The 25,530-nt window shown below is 38.5% G+C and overlaps 1 protein-coding gene across 2 annotated transcripts in view; it reads right to left on the bottom strand.

Annotated features, from left to right (window-relative positions):
* Nucleotides 1-22,361, bottom strand: part of SVIL (supervillin) — a 67,328-nt gene extending 44,967 nt beyond the window's left edge. For both annotated transcript variants that reach the window (XM_010585098.1, XM_010585107.1), the window contains exons 1-7: nt 22,299-22,361; nt 17,021-17,112; nt 11,838-11,895; nt 11,557-11,708; nt 10,463-11,141; nt 1,359-1,393; nt 158-219 (exon numbers count right to left, since the gene is read on the bottom strand). In XM_010585098.1, coding sequence (XP_010583400.1) covers nt 158-219; nt 1,359-1,393; nt 10,463-11,141; nt 11,557-11,708; nt 11,838-11,845 — 936 coding nt within the window. In that variant the 5' untranslated portion in view covers nt 11,846-11,895; nt 17,021-17,112; nt 22,299-22,361. The remainder of the gene's footprint in view (nt 1-157; nt 220-1,358; nt 1,394-10,462; nt 11,142-11,556; nt 11,709-11,837; nt 11,896-17,020; nt 17,113-22,298) is intronic.
* Nucleotides 22,362-25,530: the final 3,169 nt, after the last annotated feature.

The following is a 25,530-nucleotide window of genomic DNA, read 5'->3' as shown; positions in this document are numbered from 1 at the left end:
GATAGGTGAGATATCTAAAAAAAAAAAAAAAAAAGAAATTACATAGCTTAGACTTGGTTAACTGCATTACACTTCATTCTAATGCACTTTGGGTTCTTCAGCATCTTGTATATGAAATGTTTAACTCAGCCTTCTATTAAGAAAATGTAATACTTACTCTAAAAAGCAGCCTCTTTGCAGCTACACTTAGTTTGGCTCGGTCATCCAATTTTTCTTCGTCTACACAAAAAAATAAAAGGAGGCTTAATGTAATGAATCAAGCTCATATTAAGTGCAAGGGTTTTTTTGACTAAATGATTTCTGAACTCCTCAAAAATTATGTTTTACTAAGCCAAGAAGCACCACCAGCAAATAACTGCAAATCCCTTTTAACAAAAGACTTACTGTAAACCAAATTTTGTAAACTTTACTTATATTTACATGTATTGCATCAGAGGAAAATTCTTGACAGGATTTGAGAACAAAAGACTTGTCTTCAGGACAGTTCACATGCTGTCCAGTTATCCGAACAACCTTTTATGAATAATCAAATTTATTATATTAGCCTATGATAGCACATGGACTAAGAAAATAATTAGACCCAAAGACTGTCTTAAAGGTCAATATTCATCCTGCTGTATAGAACATCTGTTTTGTACTACTTGACCATATGAGATGGTCTCTCTTGGAAGCTGGTCATTCTGATTACCACCTTGTGTCTCCATTTTTCAGAGGCTCTACTGGTATCCTTAGGAGCTGAAATCAGCATCCTCCAGATCCAAGAGCCAACATCTCAAAGCTCCAGAGAATATCAGCTTTCAAATAGCACAAGGCATTAAATCTAAATTTAGCTACTCATGAGATTACCTACTTAATTTGTGCCAGACTTGCTGAGAGTGACAAGAGGGAAAGAGAAGCAAGATGGCAGACTGAATGATATAATTTAATAACCAGCATCTTGCAACTTCCTTAGCTAGAAAACACGTTACCAATATCAGTTTCACCCTATAGTAAAGGCTTTTTTAGTTATTAGTCCTAGACCACTGATTAAAATGTGTGTTTTTTTCTTCCACCAACTAGCTTATTTATTGTCTAAATTGGAAAAAACCCCAACTTATGTTGAAAAGTGTCAAGCCATTCCCTCCCTTGCCTCCCATACAAAGTTCGGTATCCATAGACAGACTTTTGGACTTAAATGAATTTGAAATCAAGTTCGTAGTAGACATGGCCCAAGGAAAAGTGATACTTCAGACATATTATAGGTAATGATAATTATTTTCAAGTGGACTTTGTTTGCATTATCAAATAGTTCTCCAGTTAAAACAAAACACAACACATTTGCTCCCATTTCTTCCTTAGAAAATAGCATAGTAACATACCTTCAGCAGTCGGTATTTCCGCACTCAAAACTGATCTAGTGAAAAATTATCAAACAGAAAGAAGTTAGTTGGAAACGATATCTCAAAAGTTAAATTCAAACTCCATCTGAAGTAGCAGGACCTCAAAAGTCTTAAGAGTGGGAAAACTTTATCTATTTTTCAAGTTTCAACATTTTCCACTTTGACATCCTTTAATAAAGCAGAAAGGCAAGCAATTGCAGCCAAATTTAAATACAGTAAAGGAAAATGTTTTCCAGTTCATCTTGCAGAAGATAAAAGTCTAAGATTTGCTGCCAGCTCTTTTAACAAAACATGTAGATTTGGCTGTTTACAAAAAAAGTAAAAGATAAAGCAGAGTAGATGGAAAGGAAACTCTTTATATATAAACAAAAGTATTTATTATTAGACAGAACCAGACAGCTATAATATTTTATGATGATTCACTGTTCACCATTTTACGGGGGGCGGGATTTGCAATGAATTGGTTTTGTCGGCGGCATTTTGGTTTTTATTTTATAAGAAGCTATAACAAATACTTCATTGTTTTTAAAGAGAAACAATAACCTTGCAAAATATTTATGCTAATAATGAACAAAGTCTCTTCACAAGCTTGTTCATGTCTACCTGCACCAGAATGCTACACAGAGCTACGTACATGCCTACCTATCTGTCTCCTTTCGTTCTGCTGACGTTATAGGTTGAGTTTTAAATCTCTCGGAAGTCTTTCTATTTTCACCAGGAGAAAAATAGCGCCTTGGCCTTCGTGGCCCTCTTTCACGGTCACCATTGGCAGACAAAGTGCTACTTGCTGTTGACATCTCAAACCGAGACTCACTTTTAAACCACATGATAGAAAGCGCATAGAAAAGAAAATAGAAGAGAGAAGTAAAGCATAGATGTAAGCATCTCAACAATTCACTAGAGATCACTCTGCATGCTCCTCTGGTAACATGCGCAGACGTACACATTCCAGCTACCCCACATCACAACTTGCACTAGCAAGCAGAAGCACAAAAGCAGGATTCAAACCATCTCAGCCTCCAGTACACGCTGGTGAGAGCTAAGCTGTGTGCTTTAAGTGCCGAACACAACTGCTGTTGAGTGTGTGTAATTTTTGCCAAGGACGTGCAAGTTTCACACGAAAATACGTCTGAAATGTCACCTACAGTTCCGTTTTCTTGTTGGCATTAGCAGTCTCCAGAAAGACATTACGGAGCTGGGCAACAGAGACTTTTGTGTCAACCATGCCAATCTCACCGTTTGGTGCATTTGCTTCCATGCTCTCCTTACTTTTAGAAGCTTCTAGCTTAGGAGCCACAGTATAGTCAGACATTGAGCGAGTCAGGACTTTATGCTTTGCTGTCGACACCTTCCAAATGGGAGCTTTTGCCTTGGCAGGCTGCGATACAGACCCGCTCTGTATGTACATAACAGCTTCACTCCTTTCTGTGTTCTCAGGGGTCTTAAATTGCTGCTTAGGAGCCTGCCTCTTATTGCACTCCAGCTCTCTCTGAACTTCTGAGTTAACTTTCAGCTTGCTTGCGAAAGAGGAACTCCCCACAGGGGTATTCTCCAATTCTCCTCCTCCAAACAGGCCATCATGGTTCTTCCCTTGCTTGCGAATCTCAGACGGCAAAATTGGTCTTCTGCCTTTGGAAGCCTGTTCACCCTCCAGGGAATCTTCTTCATCGGGCTTTGCTCCATAACCAAGCACCTCTTTCTTTTCACTCTCTGATGCAGCAGCTCCTGACGATTTTATTAAGAGGCTAACATTGTCTGGTAGGAGGAGGCTGCCAACAGAGATGTTTGCTGGTTCTTCTGTTGCCATCAGCTGAGCTGTGTGAGCAATGCCAGCAGGCTGAATATAGCCATGTATTGGTTGGCGGACTGAACTGACGGGCTGATTTATAACCCTATCAAAGGCAGACGTTTCTGTCTGAAGAGACATGTAGTGGGCTGGCACTGGCTGTGATTTTCTCTGAGATACTGTGTCTGTGACAAGTTCAGGGCTTCCACGAGCACTTTCCTCTTTCACCAGTTTCTCTCTAACTTTTACTCTTTAAGAAAGAAAAAGGATTAAAGCTGTGAACAGCAATACCCAATCCAGGAAGGAAAACAGACGCTGGGTACAGACAGCAACGTTGTATTAAAATAAAAAGCAATCAATACATAAAAGAAAGCAATCTTATGATGCAACCCCTTCCTCCCCCCTGAATCTTAGTAGTAACATTGCTCAGAAATATACAAATGATTCACAGGCCCTAGAACGTGCATGACTCCTGAGAAGGTAACTGAGCAAGCTCTGAAAATGTACAGCGTGTTCCCATGAGGTCACAACTGTGTTTGTCAAACAGCACATACCCATAGTCTCAAACAAACAAGATGATCAAAACTGCTTTTCATATTATCAAACTGTTGGGTTCAGTCTGAAATTGCATATTCCATTGGCAATCATGTATGTAGTCAGATTTTTGAAGATGTCTAAACACTGAGCAGCTTACATGGTATCAAGATGCTGTTGCATTGGGGAAAGAGATGAAAAAACATGTTGTTATTCCCCACTTAGCCCTTCAGAAATTTGCCAGAGACTTTTTTATTTGTGCTTTTGTGTATCATATAAGATATCTACAATGTTACATGTAGTGTAACTTGTTTCAGTAAGTGAGAAAAAATGTTGAAAGTACAAGCCTTAAAGCCCAAAGTGAAACTATGGCATGGCTGTTGCTCTTCAGAGGGCTTGCAGGGGAGAAAAGGATTTAAAAAAAAAAAACAACAAAAAACCCAAACCAAAAACCAAAACCCAACCCCAACCAAAAACCAAAACCCAACCCCAACCAAAACAGGCATTTTTTTAATAAAACGTTTCATTACATTCTAACATGCAAAATTTACAGGAATGTTCCCCACAAGTTACCTTACTTCAGTGTATTTTCTAGAAACACCTCTAGACTTGTGTAACATCCATGCAAAACTGAGTTGTATTCTACCTTCAGACACTGAATGCAATTGCACTAATGGAAGGCAAGCACGTGCAGCCAGAGGTAGCCTTTGCTCTATGACTACAACTGCAGGTAAGCTATCCAGCAGTTTTACAGCCACACCGAGTGTTTGGACAGCTTACAGGGCAAGTGTTTGTAAATATCACATACACAGTATTAAAAATGAAAGCCCTGTATTTTCTCCCCTCCCAGATGGGTATAAAAAAATTGATTTTGATTCTGAGAAAGGAGACAAACTCAAGTACAATAGGATACTAGCTGTTTATTTGAAAGTAACCCAACTCAAAGTATGTCCAATTCCAGACTTGTTACCAACAAACTTTTTGGAGTTTACATTATTAAAAAAAAAAACAAGTTTTAGGAAAAAAAGGCAAATGAGTATCTGAGAGAATCATTCGGGATATCCAGAGTTATCTGAAACACCAACCTTTCTAATATTTTGATATTTCTTATCTCTGAGGATTGGTGCACTTATCAGGGAAACGTCTCAAAGTTACTTAAGCACAGAAAGTGTGTTCAGTCTGAAAAAGTGATTCTTTAAACTACATGTACCAAGCATTCTGCAGAACATCCACACTGATGTTAGTACTGGGTTATAAGAATTACTTTAATCAGGTACATGGAAAAGAGTCTTCCTGCAATGCTTCTCGTGGTAGGCTAACTGTACATTACCAAACTGGGAGAAAACAGCTGCTTGTAGCTCTGATCAAGATCTTGCTTTACTTTTCAATATAAATTTTTTACTTCCTTCGTACAATCTCCTTTGGAATTCAAGCAATTAGACTGTAGGCAATGCTAAGATGGATTGGTGTGTGGTATAAAAATCTGCTGGTTTTGCAGAGTACAAAGAGGGATAAAAAAGAAGTTATAAAAATTAGTGGAAGCCAGAATGATAGTAGCTGTGGAAGAAGCTAGGGGCATTTGTACTTTGTCATCTAAATACCAATTGGTCGTAAGTTACAATAAAAGCAGATGCTTCAGAAAAGTTTTAACAGCTGTTTATCTGCAAGAAACAACAGTTTAATTTTTCCTTTAACAGCAGCAAGTTAGAAAGGTAAAGTGTTAAATGAAGACAGAGTAAAGTGAAAGATAGGGGAGGTTTGTAGTCTGATTGTTAGTCACACAGCTACGTTTTATGATACCTGGAGGGCCAGCTGATAAGTGAAGGTGTGTCCCCTTCCGAATCTTTCTGAAGAAACCATTCAGGTTTTGCTTTCCCTGCACTACTACAGAAAACAGAACTTCAGGTAATTTTTTGAGATCTCAACACATGCTCCCATTGTTTCTCCCAATCTTCCCTCCCCACTGTTTTTTTTTGTTTTCTAATTACTCAATTACATAGGACTGTTCATGAAAATAAAAGCACAGCACATTAATCAAATTGAAAGGTGATAAACCGTGAAACAAACTATCATATTAATTCCACAAACACCTAAAACCAGTGTTCTGAATGTTAAATATTCTGCAAATGTAACTTTACCAAGTGTACATTGTCCAGAATTTGAGAAGTGAAAGCAACTACACAATCTTATTTTTGCCATTTGCCACTGCAGGTCAGTTTGAAGAGTTTATGTAAGGACACCTGGAAAAGTTGCTAAAACCATCCCTTTAATTTGTGATTTAAAGTGGTAAAGACCGCTGGGTCCAAAATGAAGTCGTAATATGAATTTAATGAAGTTGTAAATTCAGATGGCTACATCATACTTCCTAAGAAATTCTCAGGAGCATCTGGAACCCCTCTCTCCTCTTGTAGCCCTCTATCACAAAAGCTTCAGAAATGCAAACCCAGTTAGCTCACAGTGCTGTGTCACTGGGTCACAGAGGAAATGAAAAGCTTAGAAAACAAAGTATCCCTCAGTTTGATCTTGTCTTGACTTTATTCTGCTTCCATTTTGGAGTTGAAAGCGTAAAAAGAAATAAGAGCACTGCAAACTTTTAAAAGCCTGCAAGAAAGGGTGTTTGCAGACTACCTACATACAGTTTCTCAAATACTTTCCTAAAGCCCACCTTCATCGACAGATCACATCAAATACTTTTAACCTTGCAAGCACAGACTGCCAGGCCACACTAATGTTTACAGACAAACTCCCTGGAGGTGACAAGTGGCCAGGCTGCTTTCCATTACATATAGCTACATCTGAAAAAAACTCCTCGCATTGCAGTAGAGCTATTTGGGATGAAAATTCCAAATTAAGCTCCGGGTCATCTACTTCAATTTTTCTTACCTGGTCTTTTAATAAATATAGTTGAAAAAGGTCAAATCAACTACTGTTCTTAAGATAACAGTGCATTTACTGCAAATAAGTTTAAATTTGAAAACTCACCTACAGTTGTCACCTTACCCAAATCAAGCTTAGAACAGAGTCAAACACTGACTGTTGAAACACCTTTTGTTTTTCCAAATGTTTTTTAATTCCTAAAGGAACTGACCAAATAGGAGGTAAAAACCTTTCACAGGAGCTGATCCAGTAGCTGGAATTGCTCTGAAGCAAGCAAACTTCCTTCTCGTCTCTTAACGTGCACTTTGGCACATTTTTATAGTAGGCATGGCCCAAGGAACAATTATTTGTTCTTGATCATTCATCCTTTGAAGAGAGCAGTCAGAAGAACACAAGCTATGTTTTGAATTTAGAGTTAATCAGCCACTTCAGCAGCCAAATGTAGACAATGTCAAATGATACCTTCTCAGCACTTTGTTGTCTTCTCAGTGATGGATAATAGGATTAATTATTAAATCTTCTTAGGATTGAAGGCACAAAGCTTTCATATGTATTCCAAAGCAAGCTGCATTTTTTTTCCCAATTTGAAATCAGCAAATTTAAATTTAACAAAAACAATTTTGCAACCTATATAATGTGGAACTGACTTCAAAATGGCAGCCACCTGGAAAGTTGGCGTTAGCCCTTATTTTGCTTGTGCAGTTGGCCTTATAGGAGATTACCACACAGTAACTTTAAACAGACTGCATGGAAATAAGCAATGACTTCCTGACCACTCAAACAGGGAAAAGAGTTTGAGAGTTTATCTTTAAATCTCTGAATATGACACCAGTGAGTATGCACTGGCACTGGAACTTCTCAGGGGTATTAAAATGAAGAACAGGCTCTTGGCAACTTGGCCTTTAAAAAAAACACCTACTGCCTACACACGTATCCAAACAAGAGACCAAATCCCAAGTTTAAACTCTTGGCTGTTGTAAGAGCTGCACCGCATCTTGGCAGGTGCAGATGATTTTCTTCAAAAGATAAGACAGACAGTAATTGTGGGAAACCTGTTTTACACAAACACTGATGCAAACCTCCTCCAGGAAGAATCTGAAATCAGTGATAATGCAGTCAGTAATTTGTATTAAGTTATGACTTATTCCTGCTGCTTTTGCCACAGTCTCTCATTTGTTAGTATGGCACTACTGCAGAGCAGAGAAGTAAAAACAACTATACCACAAATGGGATGGAGCTTAAACTCAGGAACTGTCCTAAACATCAGAACACACCTGAAAATGGATCTTACCATTTCATTATCTGGAAATGGAGAACAACTAAGTCTCAAAAAAAGCAAAACTTTGCAGAAGGGGCCTGTGTCCACTGCTTGCCAAACACAGCGGATCCCTTAGTGTTTCACACAGCATTAGATCTCATAGGGACATATAAATTAACAAATGAAAAAGTATGCCCTCATTAAAAACACTGTTTCCTTAATTATTTCTCTTCTGTCCAACTTTTGCAGCATCTTTTATTATTAAAAAATAGGTAATGCCAGAACAGGCAACTTTAAAAAGAAACAGCTGGAGTTTGTGAATGATTTGATAATGCCTTCAGCCTGCTCAGTCTGAACTTGTAACTGGTTTATAGACCTGCATTAGAGGAAACACACTTGTTAGCTAAAGAAAAGTGAGCTTTATAAGGACCCCAGATTTCTCCACATTAAAGGCTAATCTGTGAATGAGCAGATTCAGGTGTCTCTCAACAGCCAGCATGCTGTTTCAGCAGGGCAGCTGCCATCCCACCAATGCAGTGTGCAGCACAGCTTCTCCTGAGTTGGAAGAGGTAACAACCTAGAAGGCATTTCATTGTTCAGTATTTCATTGGTTTCCTCTCACAGAAACAGGGACTAGGATTGCTTTATGAGAGTAAAGAAAATAAACCCCCTTTTCACACTGCAGTAGACACATTCTTGGCTATAAAGTTTGATGGGCTATTCTCTTTGCTTTCTTAAGGCTGAAAACTTTGTCCCTTCCTTCACCTTATAAAACAAAGAAAACAACCTGCCAAAGGTCCGTTGCCCCAATATTCCTTCCTATTGGTAATTGGATTAGTCAAGAGATTTACTTCAAATTGACTATTTGAACATAAGGGATAATATTTTGTAGTATCAGTTGAGACTGCTTCAGAAACAAGTCTTTTGGAGCCTGGAATAACATAGTCAGTTCAAGGAGTTTCCGTACAACTCTGGTCTGGGTGGATAGATGACCCTGTGATGACTATTTTTCCTTACTGTAGTAGCAGAATGGTAAGCTTAAAACATAAACTAAATATAAGATAGTACTTCCTAAGTATGTTGACTTACTTCCCCTCTGATTGCTTTTTTGAAATTACAATATTCCTTTAAAATTTTGGCTTAACTGGGAGACTCCAATGATAGCTCATATAGTCACGTATCCATGCAAAAGAAGGTACACAAGATTAGGAGTCACCTGAATAATGAAAAGCTATGAAAAAAAAAATATTAAGAGACTACTACCGGTGTGTCCTATGCAAAAAAAGTGAAACAAAAAAGAAGGCTAAGTACATCTGAGCAGTTTACAGGCACTGCAAATAGATGACTTAATCAATCCACCAGGTGGTTAACCTTTGACGTGGAAGATTGCTTCCTCATTCAAACTTTACAGTATCCTTATGAGAATTAATAAGAAAGGCCACCACAAATAAGAAGCAAGTTTTGTGATTTTGATGGGAAGGATAAAGAAGTCTGGTCAAGGTAGGTTGTTTCTGAACCTACTGCAAAAAATGCCAAAATGTATAAACGGTTCAGTTTATGCCAGTTCATTTCAGTTTTTTAGAAAGAGTCAGCACTGCTCAGCATGATGCAGATGTGTTTACAATTAAGTTCTCATTACAATTTACATCATTTTTAACTGCCAAATTTTAATTTAAGTTTTTACAGTTACTATTTTCCATCTATCCACCTACCTAGAAATTAAAGAGTCACATTTAGAGAAAACCATCCTTTTAAAAAATACTTAAGTCACATGTTGTTTTCAGTCATGATAACACTTTGACAGTCTGTTTTTGCACTACAGTGTGAAAGTACAATGTGAAATTAGTGAAAACTATTTTTTATTTCCTTCTGGAAGAATCTGGTTATGCTGTTACTGGAATAGAATTGTCAGATCTGAAGTAATTCAGCATACAATGAGGGAGGCTAGCTTTTCCAAATTCAGCATGGAATTTTAACTCTCCCCTATGCCCCTTCACACACATAACCCGATATTACCTGAAAGATGAACTATCACAGTTCAAAAGGGTTTTTACATTTTCATGGCAGAAAAACAAATCAACTATTATTTCAACTGATCCAAGACACTTTTCAGCTTTTAACTCTGAGACCTGTTTTGTTTTGGCAGAAGCCATCATGAAGCTATTCAAATCTTCACTGAGAAACAATCTTTACTTGGAAACCCCCACCCAAACAATTACAGGATACGGAGGAAAAAAGTCAAAGGCTTGCTCTAACAGGTTATGAAAAAAAAAACAAACCCGAGAAGGTTTAGAACCATAACTGCTTCAATTTCTAGTTTGTGTAAATATCTTAATCATCAGTTATTCCACTCCTCTGCCAAAAGAGCCTAATTTTAGCATAAATTCTATAAATATAAAGTGAAACCAAGGACATATCTAATCATAGAAATAGACAGCCACTTCCTTGTATCAGAAACACACTGTGATTCAATAAACCCAGTCAATCCAGTCTGAGACATCCAAACCCACTAAATACATTCTTCAAGGGTAATAAATACATTCTCATAAATACTGTAGACATTGCTGAAGAAAGTGGTTAAGATAAAGTAATCTACTGTATAAACAAACAAATAAAAATCATGCTTACTTTTGTCTGATGTTACTGTGCAAGGGCTGGTCATTCTGCAAATGGATTGGTGAGGCTGCCCGCTTTGGTGAAGAAAGGGACTCTCTGGGGATTTGCTTTGGTGATATTGGCACTTCGTTACAGGAGGAAGATTCTCGTCCAGAAAGTGAGACAGAACTATCCAAGGTTGTTGAAGGGTCAGAAGCCTGTCTAATGGCACTGCCATCATCTGCTTTTCTATCATTCTTATCATTTGAGAGGTCTTCTTTATCTGGAACACCATCTTTTTCATGGCTGGAGTACTCTTTGGATTCAGAAATCACACTCTTTGACTCCTTCGTCTCAGTCCTGGACAAATACAGGGAGCCACTGTCCTTGTTTTCATCATTTTGCCTTTCACTTTTCACTCCCTTTCTTTCCATGCTGTCAGGATCTTTCCTTGCCCGTGTATATCTGGATGAGTAGTCAGAATCCAAATCAGAATCAAGAGATAATCCATACTTTTCTGCCAGCTGGCGCCGCCTCTCTGCCTTGTACCTAGCTATTCTTTCTGCTTTTGACTCTAGTTCCTGGACATCCATGCTTCCTGTACTATACAAGGGCTCTGTATTACCTCCTGTGATTTCTGCTCGGTATCTGGATGATCTGGGTTGTTTTTCTACAGAAGAATCTGAAGTTTCCTCCTCTTCATTTGATCTTCCTGTCAAAAGTACAACATATATGAGCAAGTCTATCCCAAAACTCCAAGTACCCTACCCACCATTCACATCGAGTGAACTAAAAGCTTCCCATTTTCTTACAAATCAAAGTGTACTAGTGACTGCACAGACACATTACATTTTTGCACTTATGTCTCCAAAAGCACATACAAATGAATAAGAAATGTGTATTACTTATAATTCTTTAAGAGTCTCATATCAAATTATTGTTGTTTTAAAACAATATGGATAATCAACCTTTTTCAAATAAGACAACTAGAAAATTAAAAGGTAAGTTAAAAAAAAATGCTTACCACAGCTCTTCTATAAAACTCCTCTCCATGTACTGCACAAATGACAGGGTAGTAAACATGAAGAAATTCAGCAATGCAAGATTGACTGATACATACTACTTACCTAAGTGGGGACTGTATGGATCAGTTGCACGCATATATCTTGGTGTATCTTCCTCTAGTAAACGGTGTGTGACTGAGCCTGGACAGTTTTGTAGAAGCATAGGTTGTGTGTCATTTTCAATTCCCTCTAACCGTCTAGCTATTCTCTCTTTTCTGAAAAAGATGCGAAAAATGTGAAATCAGGCATCTTTGAAGATTTGAGGGGAGAGTTTCTAAGAGGAGGTAACAAAACAAGCTGTGTGTTTTGTTTTACAGGCCAAAGACTTTTTTTTTTTTTTTTACCTTTTCATTTCCAAAAAATCTTGGTTGTTTGGTTCAAACAGTTTTCTTAATTCTGAAACTGAGACAACAAAAGATTATACAGTTTATAAACTACTAGGTTTCAGAAACTCACAGAAACTTGCTAAATGCTTTAGAATAAGAAGGAACAAACTTAAGAAGTTTGAAATAGCTTTTATCGGGGAACAAGCATTTTCCTCATTTTCCTAGTTTATTAAGCTTGCGTTATCAAAGGTGCATTAAGCATATAGGTGTAAACACCAAGGTGTCCTCCCCCTCCAGGTACTTCCAGGCTAAGCTAGAATCTGCTATGCCATCCTAGCAGTTCTCTAGATCTAGTACAAACTGGGCAAGTTGTATTTTGATTAGCTGAGGTCAAGCTTACACACTACAGTAACCTGTTTCAAAACCAGGTAGTACGGAATTACTGCTTATCCTGTCTACACAAAGGTTGGGGACTAACTATGTTTAAAGAGAAACAGTGTCTCCTATTCCTTACTTTCCTCCACTCCACTATATTGAGCAAATCCCAAGAATTTCGCTGACTCATGATTGGAGTGAAAATTACCATGTACCTTCATGATATTCTAGTATGGTTAATCACTTTCTACTTTGCTAATTTTCCCTTGTAGTTTTAATTGGACATATTTTCTTTCTCTCCCCTTAAACTGTCTAGTGATTATGTGCTAGTAGGCAGCTGTCACAGTTCACAAAATAGTAGTGAACCAAGAGGAGGCATGATAGATGAAATAATCCATATATATATATATATATATATATATACACACACACACACACATATGTGCAGTTACCAGTGATGTTTGCAAACCACACTGGAGCAGTGAGTGCTACATAAACAAGTGTGGTGTGACTTCTTACCACCAGGAAGAGAAACCATACAGGCTGTCAAAGGATGCAGTGGACTGGGAGAGGTGTGTGTGTGTGTGTGCGCCTAGCACTGCCTGTCATCCCCCCGTCGCCCCCCCCATCATTGCCTTGGCAAAGATGTAGTGCTAAAAGCTGTGTGCGCCTATTCTGATGCAATGCAACTCTAGGGTTCTGATCCTGTTGACCAAGGGATCAAAAGTTAAAGCAAGCTAAAGTCTACAGCCGCTAAATCAGCCCTAGATTGCCATCAGAAATGCCTGATGAGTCAGGAGTGTCTAATAGACACTGTTCCACACCACTGCAGAAGTAAATCTATCAGCTTTTTTCCCTACCAGACCTCATCGCTCTAGATGCTTAGAAGATAAACATTATTGAAACATCACCCTTTTAAAGGTCAGATGTACATTCTCTCCCTTTCCTCTACTGCAAGAGCTTACATGCATAGCTAAGTTAGGGGTTCAGCTTAGCTGACACTATCGAGGAAGTTTGCTGTAGTCAGTATCAGTGCTTATACTTCATAGATACAGACAGAGACTATTGATGTTGGCTGTCTTATCAACCTTACATGCTGAAAAGCCACTAGGACTCCAGGTAAAATGTCTTGGATCAGCAAAAATGAATGTATTTTGATCATGGCTACAAGAGAAGCAAATGAATAAGGTATGAACAGAGCATCTGAGGCTACAGTGGAGTGCCTACTGAGAATGTGCAATTAACAGGGGAAAGAAAGCAACTGGGCCACTCTCCAAAACAACTCATTTAGTCTACATTTTTACAGAAAGCAGACTCAAGCTATCTGCTTCAATTTCTCAAGCCAGGTTAGCTCAGATTGTGATCATGCTATGAAAAAAATCTAATATGTACACATTTGATGCAACTAACAGTGCAGAGTAGCTAAGTATGCAACTACTTAACAGTGCTAACCCAAGGGACACCTCTTCCATGCCTAGTTTCAGCATCTGTGGCAAAGCAGATTGAAGCCTATGCTGTTGACCAGGTTGACAGTGCAAGATAGCCACCGAAAGTCAGCAAGCTCCAGGCACAGCTCTCTGGAGATGGATGGGAACTGGACTTGGGCAATGGAAAATTTGCATCCTGAACCAACACCAAAGCAAAGATGAGCCCTTACATTGTGTTTTCCTAGACTTTTCTCTCAATGCATGAGCAGTTCCTGCTGCTGCCCTGCCTACTCAAGCTGTGCTAGCAGTGGAACTGTATTAAACAGAGAACTTATCCATATGAAACCAACCTTCGTCTAATGTTCACACCAAAGGAAATGATCTCCCATAAATACTTTGCTCTCACCTCTGCCAAATCTACTGCTGTTTCAGTTTGTTCCTCTGACTATTAGAGTTTTTCTGTTCCATCTGTTGGCTATACATACATAAAATGGTCAAAACAAACCCCATAATTGTTCTGCCACTTCAGACAGGTCAAAGGCCTCCACATCTCACAGTTAATAAAACCACATTCCATCCAAATCCTCATCATTTTTTTTTCCCTACTCACCAATTTATACAGTCCCAAAACCCATCATCAGAGAACAGGTCTTTTACACAGCTTTTGTAAAGCTCTAAAGCACAGCTTCATACACTAAAGTCTTTCTCCTCCCTGCCCCCCCCCCCCCCAAAAAAAAAGAAGAAGAAGAAACTTGACTATAAGTCATCCACATACAAGAAATGTGGAACATCCAAAGAACTCCCAGCAACATTAGCTCAACACCCTCTTGCTATGTGTTAGCTGAAGTTCCAGAGATTCTACTACTGCTTTGCAGTCCTAAAAAGAACACTGGCCTCATGATGCATCTCTCCAACACCTTCCCAAACAAGATGGGACAAAAATAGCATGGGACTACTCTATGCTGCCTTACACTTTTTCCACACTTAAGATTCCAGACAGTAGTTTCAGCTAGGTTGGCCAACATCTGCAGAGCTTTTTTGTGAAAGCAGTTTCAGCAATATTCTTCTTCTGGGGAGGTGGGGAAAAGATGCACAAAAAAGAAAAAAAAGAAGATAAAATGCAGGAAGTCATCTACTCTAGTGATTTCTTTTTGCTGAATAAAACATTTGACTTCAACACATTAAAGCCAGTTGGAGAAATTTCACTCCCAAGGACACTGGTTGGCCCTTGCAGGCTTAGGTGATCAGGTTTCTCTTTTTTAGTTTGCAATTTGAATATGTTGGTGCCAATTTCCCATCTGTTCATGGGACGTTTTTCCACATGACCATCAGAAACTACATCATTTCAAAGACACCCATGACAACGTTAAAGAATAACAACACTTCTACCTAAAACGTAGCACAAAGATCTGATTCAGCACACAAGAAAAGACTAAGAAGCCTAAAACAATTAATTTCACAGCAAAAGCTGCTTATCTAAGTTACTTCATGCCAACAGACTTTGTAAGCACTGTTGGTCAGTATATTTAAGGGCAACAGGAAGAACAGCCACATTCAGGAAACAGCTTTATTTTACAATGTTGGGCAGGATGCTATGGTAGGATACCCTCTAAGGTAGGCTGTCAAGAGGCATCTTAATTTTGGTAACTGTAGACCTTCTGAGCAGAATTTACCTTATAATACAAGTATTTATCAAAAGGAGTATTGTTCCATGTCTTGTCCCAGAATAAAAACGAAAAAGTACATTTGGAGTGCACCTTATAAAAATGTTTAACAAATTCCTTAAATTAAGGTGAATGATTTCTTACAGAATTCAGAAATCTTTCAGAAACATTTGTTACAGAATATAAATATGTTTTTGCTGAAAGCCCTCTTTGATAACTGCAGAGGGGATACATGTAGATAAAGTTGCAGGCATGTGACAGTGGTTTTATTTTTAAGATACAGAAGCTGTAAAAACTAAATCAAGCCTTCTAAAAGTCCCTAGTAGGAGTAAGCACATACATTTGTGACGCCTGAACAGACATGGATCAAAAGTTTACCTGCCAGAGGCTTAATTTCTCAAAGATGGTAAATAACCATTGCATCGCAGGTATACAAGTTTTCATTTTGAGGAAAATTTAACACAATAGTGAAGCCTACCAGCCTCGTTCCTACCTCCTCCTCTCCTCACCTGGAAAGATGATGGTCTAAAAACCCGGCTGGAGAAGCATTTATCTACTGTTTATGCTAGCAGATGCATACTAACATGTTCAATGCTTAACTGCAGGCAGTAACGTGTGAGACTTCAGCTAGACTCTTTGAACCTCAGTTAGGTCTGTATCAGTTGAAAATTAAATATATTCCTCTGATTTTCCAACATGTACAAATCTGGATCAAAGTTAGGCCCTAGATTGGAAAAATAACCTGGATTTTCAGAAAGTGTTTGGCGCCAAGTATTCCCCTCAGAATATAAACATATAATACAATGACGTCTTTCTGAACATCTGCAATAATTACATCATAAAAGTAAGCACATCACTTAAATATCACTTAAATGGTATGCTGGAAGAAGGGCTCCTTTCTAAAGGAACTCTGCAACACACGACATTAAAAGAGCAACTCAGTGCCTTTACATTGGGATTAGTGCACCTATTAGCCTTGTAGTTTGTCTGAAAAGGGCAAATACCATCAGAACACACATACAATTTTAATCGAAGTTCTGAGATCCACAACATCCCTGAGTGAAGGGAACATCTTTATGCCAGTTACACGTAGTTCTTCAGTCACATGTCACCCTTTACTGGTCAAGAACTGCTTCCAAGCAGATTGTGATTTCCTCTGAATAATTCAAGAGAATTAATTCTCGGCTATACCTCAACTGTGTCAAAAGGTAAAGATGGAACTGCTGTTTTCTTTGTAAGTTATTCAGGCTAAGACAGAAGTTTAAAAAAAATACAAAAATCCCCAAACCCATATGTAGTGCAGGTTCTTTAGCATGCAAGACTAAAATTCAGTGTGTAGTCAGTTGGTCGTGCAAGCACAGTGATTCTATCGATCACCAATGGGGACTGGAAAGAGCTATGACTACAAGCCAAGTTAATACCCTTGAATTCAGTATTAATCTAACTGTACAAAGAAATCTCACTGAAGTTTTGAATTTCAGCTACTGCTTAACCTATTGAAAACTAGGTAAAAAAAGGTGAATTTTATGAAGCAGAGATGTAACAAAGCCTTGTAAAAGAGTATTGTGGTTCATCCCCTGTTGTCATCCCCTACACATACTTCACAGGGAGAAGAAAACTCATTTACAAAACATCTGTGTCTAAGTGATTTTAACTGTGCCTTGCACTTGCACAGACTAAACTTCACATGCTGTTAAATTACCACTTGTGTTCATAATGTGTCTCCTGTACCTACCTTTTGGAAGTACTGCTAAGAGATTAGCATCAATATCCTTTGTGCTGTTTGCAAGTTCTTCTTTATCTTCAAATGAGAACTCCTTCTGAAAACTGAAAGCAACATCTGGTTTACAGAACTGTGGATGTTTCTGCTACAAATCAAATAAAGCCAAGATGTAACCAATCTACTGCAACAGAGTCTAACAGAGATACCAAAGAAAGCATTTTCCACAAGAATGAAATAAGAAATAACCCCAAGAAACTCACAAAGCCAAACCTAACAATCTGAAACTTGTTTGGAACTGACTGTGACACATTTTTGCATTAAATTACTGACTGGAGACTGCCTTCAAAATGCTCTCCTAGCAATTACATTTGAAATAACCTATATCAAATGATTCTCCATAAATATTAAAACATACTTCATCAAATACTGTATTGTATGGTACACTCCACCTAGAAGTCTTCTGCATGACTGCCCTATTGTTGTTACTGCACTGATCTCTGGATCTTATATGGCTTATAATACACTAATATGAGCAGGAGACCATTTAGTTTCATACATTGTCTTTTCAAAACAGCAAAAATGCCCATTTAGATGAAACAAAATATTTCTTTAAATATGTTCATTAAATATACAAATTTTAATTGTAAAATGTAGGTGTCACAATGGTCTAAAGTAGATAATGTCTACAGAGACTTTTTTTGATGAAGTGTTCCTCCTTGTGGGTAAACAAAGTGACATTTTTCTCTCCAATTACTAAAAATAGAGAACTGCTGTAGTCTGCCATTATGACTTCTAAACTATGCCAACCGGGCATAAGAAAACTTATACTAGTCCTAAAGCCTTTGGTAAACTATGTAGACAGGTGTAACAGATACAAATCCCCACAGTGATACCAGGGTCTTCATTTTGCCATGGTAGTGATGTGCCATACGATTTACTGTCATTATGGTAAGACAAATTGCACAGCCTTAGTGTTGGAAAATCCTTCCTTAGGACAGTTTTTAAATGGCTTTTTAAAGAATTGAATACCCTTTCATCAAGGGTATTTGGTTAGAAAAGAAAAACTGGTAAAAAAAAAATTCTGTACTCACTATTTCAGAAGAACATTGCTCTTTGAAGAGTTTTAACATACAATGACTAATAACATTTTACATGAACTCCAAGAAGTATTTGCTTCTTTATGGTTTATAAATAATATTCCTTTGTAAGACACTGAGGAGAGAATAAAGCCCTTGAAATGACAATAAAGAAACTGGGCTGTGTCACATTCAGGCACCATGCCACCTGCTGCAAATCGTCTCCAACAACTGCACTTACAGAAATTATTCCAGGTACTGCCAAGAAAAGCAGTGTTAGCCACTACAGAAAATAGCAAATAGAAGATGAAAAGCTGCAATAAGCTGTCCATTACAGAAAACTATGTATCTTTACAGGGTGACAACACTTTAATGGAACTAAAAAAACCCCAAATAAAATAAAAAAAATAGCACACAGCAGCCACAGGCAAATGGGTGCGTGTGTCATCTGAGACTGGGCAGAGACTCAGACAGTTAACCGCATGTTTCTATATGCCTAACCCCAGATTGCCAACACTCGTGATTCTTATTAGCCTCACAATATGTTATTTTCTTAGACACAGCTTCTGGAGAACCCCTAGGTGGAGAGATTCCCAGTTTCTACCCCTCTTGGCTGAGGAAGAGTTTGAAAAATGCAATATTGGCCTAAGGCTACAAATCAAACCCCAAATTTATTTTGTCAAATCAATTTGATTACTTAAGATTTGCCTCAAAAGGGACCCAGCTCATGACTTCTTAATACCTGGGCTTTATTTAGCAGCATCTCCAATAGCTTCCATAATGCTTGTGACAATGCAACACCTTAAGTTTCCATAAACATGGGACTTTGTACAGAAAAGCATTCACTCATACAGCAAAATCCTTGTTTAAATTAACTGTGCACTAACATCCATAACTATGCCTCAGTCCCATATGAATTTCCAAGGGTAAAATCATACAGAATCAGGACTGGCACTAACCTGCTGGTTTTAAAAAGAATTGTATTATTGGATTGCTTGCGGATCCTCAACAAACTTTTAAATACTGTAAACTAGTTAGGTTCACTCCTGCCCCTTCCTCCAAACTCCAGGGAGTTCCAGAGACCCTCTAAACCCAGTCTAAATGTCTTTCACTGAATTTCCATCTCTTTGTTCTCATGCCAGTGTTGTTGGTTAGCTTACTTATTTTTCTGAACTGAAGTTTTCAACATCTCCTCAGCTTCCTCGAGACAGTCTCTCAGTTTCATTGATTATCTGTAAAAATGTTCTCTACTTATTCCAGTTTTAAGTCATCTTTTTTGTATATGGTGACCAGAATTGGACAGTCTTGATTCCAGACCTGGGTCTTAGTAGTGCCTTATAAAAATAGGAATTTTAATAGAGGAAGCATTACTATATGACTAGCCAGATGAATGCCAGGATCCACAACACATTTGCCTTTTTATATCTACACTATACTGGTTGGTCAATCCTGCATGAGAAACCAATATGCCAAGGCTTTGCTTTCATCAGTTGCAAGTGACAGAAAAATTTATCAGCCCCCAATGCACAACAGTGCACTTAGTATTATTACATTACATCCTTTTTCTATTACTCCTCAAGGTCATCCAGTTCTTCCTGTATGTGAGCTCCCTCCTCCTTTGTACTGAGGGTGGCTTCCAACCTTTGCTCACTGGCAGATTTCATTAAAATTCTTTTAATAACCACAAACTTCTTAAGCTTAACCCTTGCTGGACTACACAGCATCACAGGTTATCTCCTTTGTGAAAGTCCCTTCACAGTTTCCCTTATGCTTTCATATTCCATTTCCCTCTGGACAGATTGTCAACTTTATTTACTTACTTTTAAATTATTAACTCTTTTCATATAGTGACTATTTTATCCACAATGGAGGAGTTTTTCCTCTTCAGAGGCATTTTTGCTCTCTCTCACAAAGCTGCAGGTGGCATTGCTTGTTTTAAATATTCGCACATTAGAAACACAAAATGTTTTAAACTGATGTATCAATTACACTGCTTTCACTTGCACAGAGAATTCAGAGACAGAGCAAGGCTCTGAAGATGACACAGTCAAGCCAAACAATTGGGTATTTATAGATACATATATAAAATTAGTTCTAAAAATGAAAGCAGGCATATTTAGGACATGTCACAGTATTCAATAAGAACATTCATTAGGAATCTAAATTGAGTTGGAATGATGTTAAAGCAATTTCAAATAGGTGTAAAAAAAAATTACAGGACACTACTCATAAGGGTTTTAAAAAAAATATGCTCGTAAGTAATTCCTCACCAAGACTTCCCCATTTCCTCAAAGGGATCTATCCAAATGTCTCCCTGTTTTATTAGTTTCTCTGCTAAAGGAGCAGTTGCAGCAAGCAGTTGCAGTTGCTTAAGCAGAGTCAGCCAGACTTGGATTGCCAAGTATATTGTACTTTCAAACTCATACACAACCCTGTTCTAGAAGTATCACAACTACATCTACTCACCTTTGCTTTTCTTAATTTCTCAAGGCATGCTATAAATTTAGGTGCAGATTCCGAGCAGCAGCAGCACCAGGAGTTTCTGCACTTAACAGGTAGGCCATGCACATTCATTATTAAAATAATTTAAGACATACGTGGGTTTCTCTAAATGAAAAAAAAAGTTTAGAAGTTTGCAAGAATTCTTTCTTCTTAAAGTCCCTGTTAAACCTGGATACTGAAAGAAGAACTTCTTTGCTTGCCTGAAATATAGCCTGTGATCATGGTTCATTAAATGCAATCAACAGCATGAGGTCCCTCGAGTTTGTTTTGCACACGATTTGTGTGTGGTTTGGCCTCAGGTTCCCAACAAACTCATCATACTCTCCAATGTTCAGGAATTCATATGATTCCTATTAAAACATAGGCAACAATATTTCACAACCTCTATAGTTTTTCTTTAAAACCAATGTATAATGTGGCATTAGTAGAGTATTTGACAGTCTCAGTAGTTACACTGCTCTTGCAACTTCCAAAGTAAGTGTGGGCTGCATCTATACATCAGGGATTCCAGGCTGAAAACTTCATCTGCTGCTGCAGCAGCAGCAGCATACAGTTTCCAAATAGCTGTCCCACTAACCTAGTTACATGCCCAAAATCAAGCAGAAGTTTGATCCAAATGCCACTGGTAGCACTGCCCTGCCACCTGGATTAAAGCTACATGATATCCTGAGATTTTGTGATTGAAATACATGCATGAAAATCCACTTGCATACCTGCCAGCCAGGTGCTTCACATTCATTTCCCTTCTCTTTCTCTAACTCCAGGAGAATTTCCTTCCCTGGACTCTTACGTAAGAAATCCATTCTACAGTCACATCCTTTTCTACTACTCTCATTTCTACTCTCCCCTACCTGCCTTCCATAACACAGTGCGGCTTCTACACCTATTCCCTCCCTCTCTCTCTCTACAATACCTAAGAAACAACATGGCAGGGAATCAGGTGTGCTCCAGAAAGTGTGCGTTGACTGAAAAGATGCTTGGAAATGTGAGGCTGGGTGCCTAAGGCTGGTGGATTCCTGTGCAGCTGAGCCAACAAAACAGCTGGTTGCTGAGGCAAGAGTCAGTTCCCAACTTCCTGAACTCCTCTCTGCACCATTATGAATGAGTCCAGCAAGCACAAAGGTGGACACCAAAAGCAGTCGGAGTGAGGAGGGGAAGTGAGAGGGAATGTGACCTGCCACCTTGCTTAACTGTGAACTGTATCCCCTTACTCAGCCTTGTGGAACCCTGCCCTAAGACTGCAGACACGAGGCAGCATGGCCCTGCAAGGAAGCAGCAACGTCACCTCCCCATTCATCTCTGTGGTGTCCCCCTCCCATGAGCTGGCAAAGCTCTCTGCACAGCTGTATAATTAATTCACCCGCTTCAGCCACCTTCTTTTTCAGACAGATCAGTTTTCCAAGCTGGTTCACTAAATGTCTGTACTATGTCCGTGCCATGCAAAGAAAAATGGGCACTGCAGTGGCAGGAGGCTCAGTGCACAGTGGGACTTTTCCCTTAGCAATGTCAGCTATAATTTTTCACATTACTTAAGAGGCAGTTGGTGTTTTCAATACCTGTTCAGAGCATCTGTTTTATGCCAAAGCTTGGTCCTGCGAGAGGACCAATAATAATTTTCCCTGACAAAAGAATAAACATAGATACAAGCAATGACTGCAAGTTACTATCACGCAACCAGTCATCTTCACTAGGCAAGAAAAACTTGACCTTACCTTAACGCTCTCTTCCTTTGGAGCAATCGGGAAGGTTTAAATCTGACTGAGTTTCCTTTGTCAAAATCTGTGAAATGAAAAAAAACACACCATAGTGAAGATGCTTTAATAAATGGGGTACTTGTAGGAAATCAGTTTATAGTCTCCAGTCATAGCCCTTTTCCACTAGAAAAGACTGCACAAAGGCCTTCCCTCTAGTCAAAGGAGCATAAGCTGGCATGTCCAAGATGGTGATAAACCAAAGCCTTGCAAAATTGAGTACAGACAGTAAACATATCAAAAGCATCAACACTTTATGGAACTGCCATGTCCTAATCCCAGTATTCATGGTGTAGCACTGCAGCCTGGGGCTATCATTTAAACTCCTTGACTCAGTTTCCCAGCTTATAAAATGGGCGGTAGACATGTTCACGAAGCACTCTGGAAATGAGAAATGCTGCAAGCAGCAAGAGCCTTTTTGGCTGCAGCCTAGCAATACTACAAAAACTGCATATTCACTGCAGAAGTCGGAGATGCCCAGCTGAGGATCTGTTGCAACAACAGTATTACACCATCTATGACAGAAATATTTCTAAAGGTTGTTTACTGTTTGGAAGCTCCCATTTTTTTCTGAATAGCCTTAGATCATGCTTACTTTCAGAGAGGAACAGGTGTTTATACTGAGAGCAAAACTGTGTCAGATGCAGCCTTATATTCAAAAAGTATGTATTACAAAGCCACTAGGTTCCCAAACCTTTGTGAACCATAACAAGCAATGGGCAATCTCCCCTCTCCCCACCTAGATTTAACTTTTTCATTTCTGAAGTCAAGAGCATCATCAGAGGATCTAAACGATGACCAGTGGCAAGGGGGACCAGTGCTCCCAAGTACCATCTCCCTCCATTCAGCAATAAGGATGCTATTAAGAGACCTTAAGAAAACTGCTAGCCAGGAAGGAGGGGAGCACCTGGTCCATGACTGCTGCTGAAAAACACATGAAGCTACTATTAATTACTATTAATTTACTCGCAATGGGAAAATTGCCTTCCATCCCCATCTGTATTGTCAACTACCCCAAGACCCTAAATTAATAAACAATTGGTCACTGATGCAGTGTTCATTTTGCAAAGACAGACCTGAATGTTACACAAGCTTAACTTCAGAATGATTCAAAAGCAGCAGCATCCCTTTTACTCTACCCGAGAGCTGAGATTTAACTATTTCAAAGAAGAGCTAACTGGCAAAAAAATATTTTTGCTTATACAAAATAGTTTAAAATCTAGGTAGCCTTTCAAAACTTTTCACCCTCCTCTTCTCTTCGACTTCTTTCAGCCACCTCTCCAGGTAAACAGATTTAAAAAAAAAAAAGTTAAAGAAAAAAAGACCATTTTAACAGTCTGATAAAAAGGCTTAAAATGTGCAAAAAGGCATTTTTTAGGCATCTGCTACAAGTTACTGCAGATTTCAAGCTGCTTTGCTAATAGCATTCTTCAACTTTAATAGGCAACTTTTTCCTGTTTTTGTTAACATTCATTTTCTCTTTCCAAGTAAATGGAGAGTAAAACACACAGATTACACTGAAACGTCTTGTTAGACCAAAACAGAGTATTATAAGAAAAACAGTATGAATAGTATATAAATCATTATATTTTACACTACAACATTAAAAAGAATACTCCATGCCATAAGTACCCTCTAAAAAGGCCAGATTACGTTACTGTGAGAAGAGTATGCAGTAACTTAAAAAGCCCAGCTCAGTATCAGCTTAGCTAATCAGAACCAGGCATATCTTAAATTTATAGCTGTTCTAACAGGATATAACCCATCCAATAGTTTTTGGCACTAAAACAGCTGTCCACCATGAAAACCACAAACAGACCACAGAGAAATTCTCCCCACCCTAGCCAAAACTGGAGAGGGGACATGAGAAGGAAAGAAAGTAGCTTTCATGGCTTCACTGGGAGAAGGGAGGGAGAAGTGCTGCTAAGAGGGTGTACACAAGCCAGTCCAACTCTTGCTACGTATGAAACACATTCAGTAACATTCATACATACCACATCTATAATACCTCAAAAACATCTTAGAGCTGCTGTATTTCACAGGGGCAAGCTCCTCTCCCCCCCCCCCCCCACCCAGAAACCCAACTAGACAATTATATTCTGTTACACAGTTTTGATATTTTATGTATTTCCTCCTGTTCAAAGTAAACCCCATGTGGGAGGGATTAAAGTCCAATAAAACTTACTTACTACAATATGGAAGTCTTAAAATTAAATACAAACACAGGAGAAAAAGTAAAACAACTCTGCTTCAGAAGAAAATAAACATGTCCCCAGAAGAAACGTCAGTTTAACACAGTCTTAATGCAATGGTTAATTTAAAGAAGAAAACCCACCCTCACAATACCTGATACACAGAAGGAAAATCTTTGCAACAGCATTTTGTTCCTTCTTTCACTGAAGAATTCTAAACATGCTCGTAACCACATTAAAACAATTTTAAATATTTGTATTTAAAATTAAGAGTATATTTACTGAAGTATAAATCAAGCTTGCTCACAAGTTTAACCATTTGTTCAGTCTAGTCCCCTCCCTCTTAGGCACAAACTACCAGATAAAACCACTATCCATAATTTAATACATAGGAAATTAAAAATGCTGAATTAAAAAAAAAAAGTACATGCAACCTTCCAGTGTTACTTAGTATATTTAAAGGCCCTAAGTCGGTGGCAAGCTAAGCTAATTAAAAGATCCATCTAATCGGATCTTTCAAAAGTGTCCTTTAGAAGATAATGAAATAGCCTAGGTGACTAACTGCATACTGATTGCTAAAGTAGCTAAACGTAGCTGCAGAATATCCAGTCAAACAATATTTACACATGCATACATATATACGAGAGAGATTAAACACACACAAATGAACTGTGTTTTCTTCTATCTACTTGGAACTCTTACCTTGCTCCTCGGAGTATTTAACATTTCCCAAATAGCTGGAGATCCAAGGATTTCTGAACATGGTTGCACAAACAAAGGATTCAGCAAAGAGAAACTACAATAGCAGCTAATTCTCAACCAGCCACAGCCCTAGGCCTGTCTTAGTAATATCGTGTAGAGATTTTTCATAGCACAGGACTGGAGCTGTCAGGCTATCGCGTCCCAGGGAGTACAGTAAATGCATAGCAATAGGCTGCAAGCTGGAGCAGCTCAAGCCAGTAATCAGATTACAAACAGAAATTAGGCACATGAATGCTAAA

This window comes from Haliaeetus leucocephalus, unplaced genomic scaffold (genome assembly GCF_000737465.1).
Source record: "Haliaeetus leucocephalus isolate CR32 unplaced genomic scaffold, Haliaeetus_leucocephalus-4.0 Scaffold0, whole genome shotgun sequence".
In the NCBI taxonomy this organism is placed as follows: domain Eukaryota; kingdom Metazoa; phylum Chordata; class Aves; order Accipitriformes; family Accipitridae; genus Haliaeetus; species Haliaeetus leucocephalus.
This window is presented reverse-complemented; position numbering and strand designations above follow the sequence as displayed.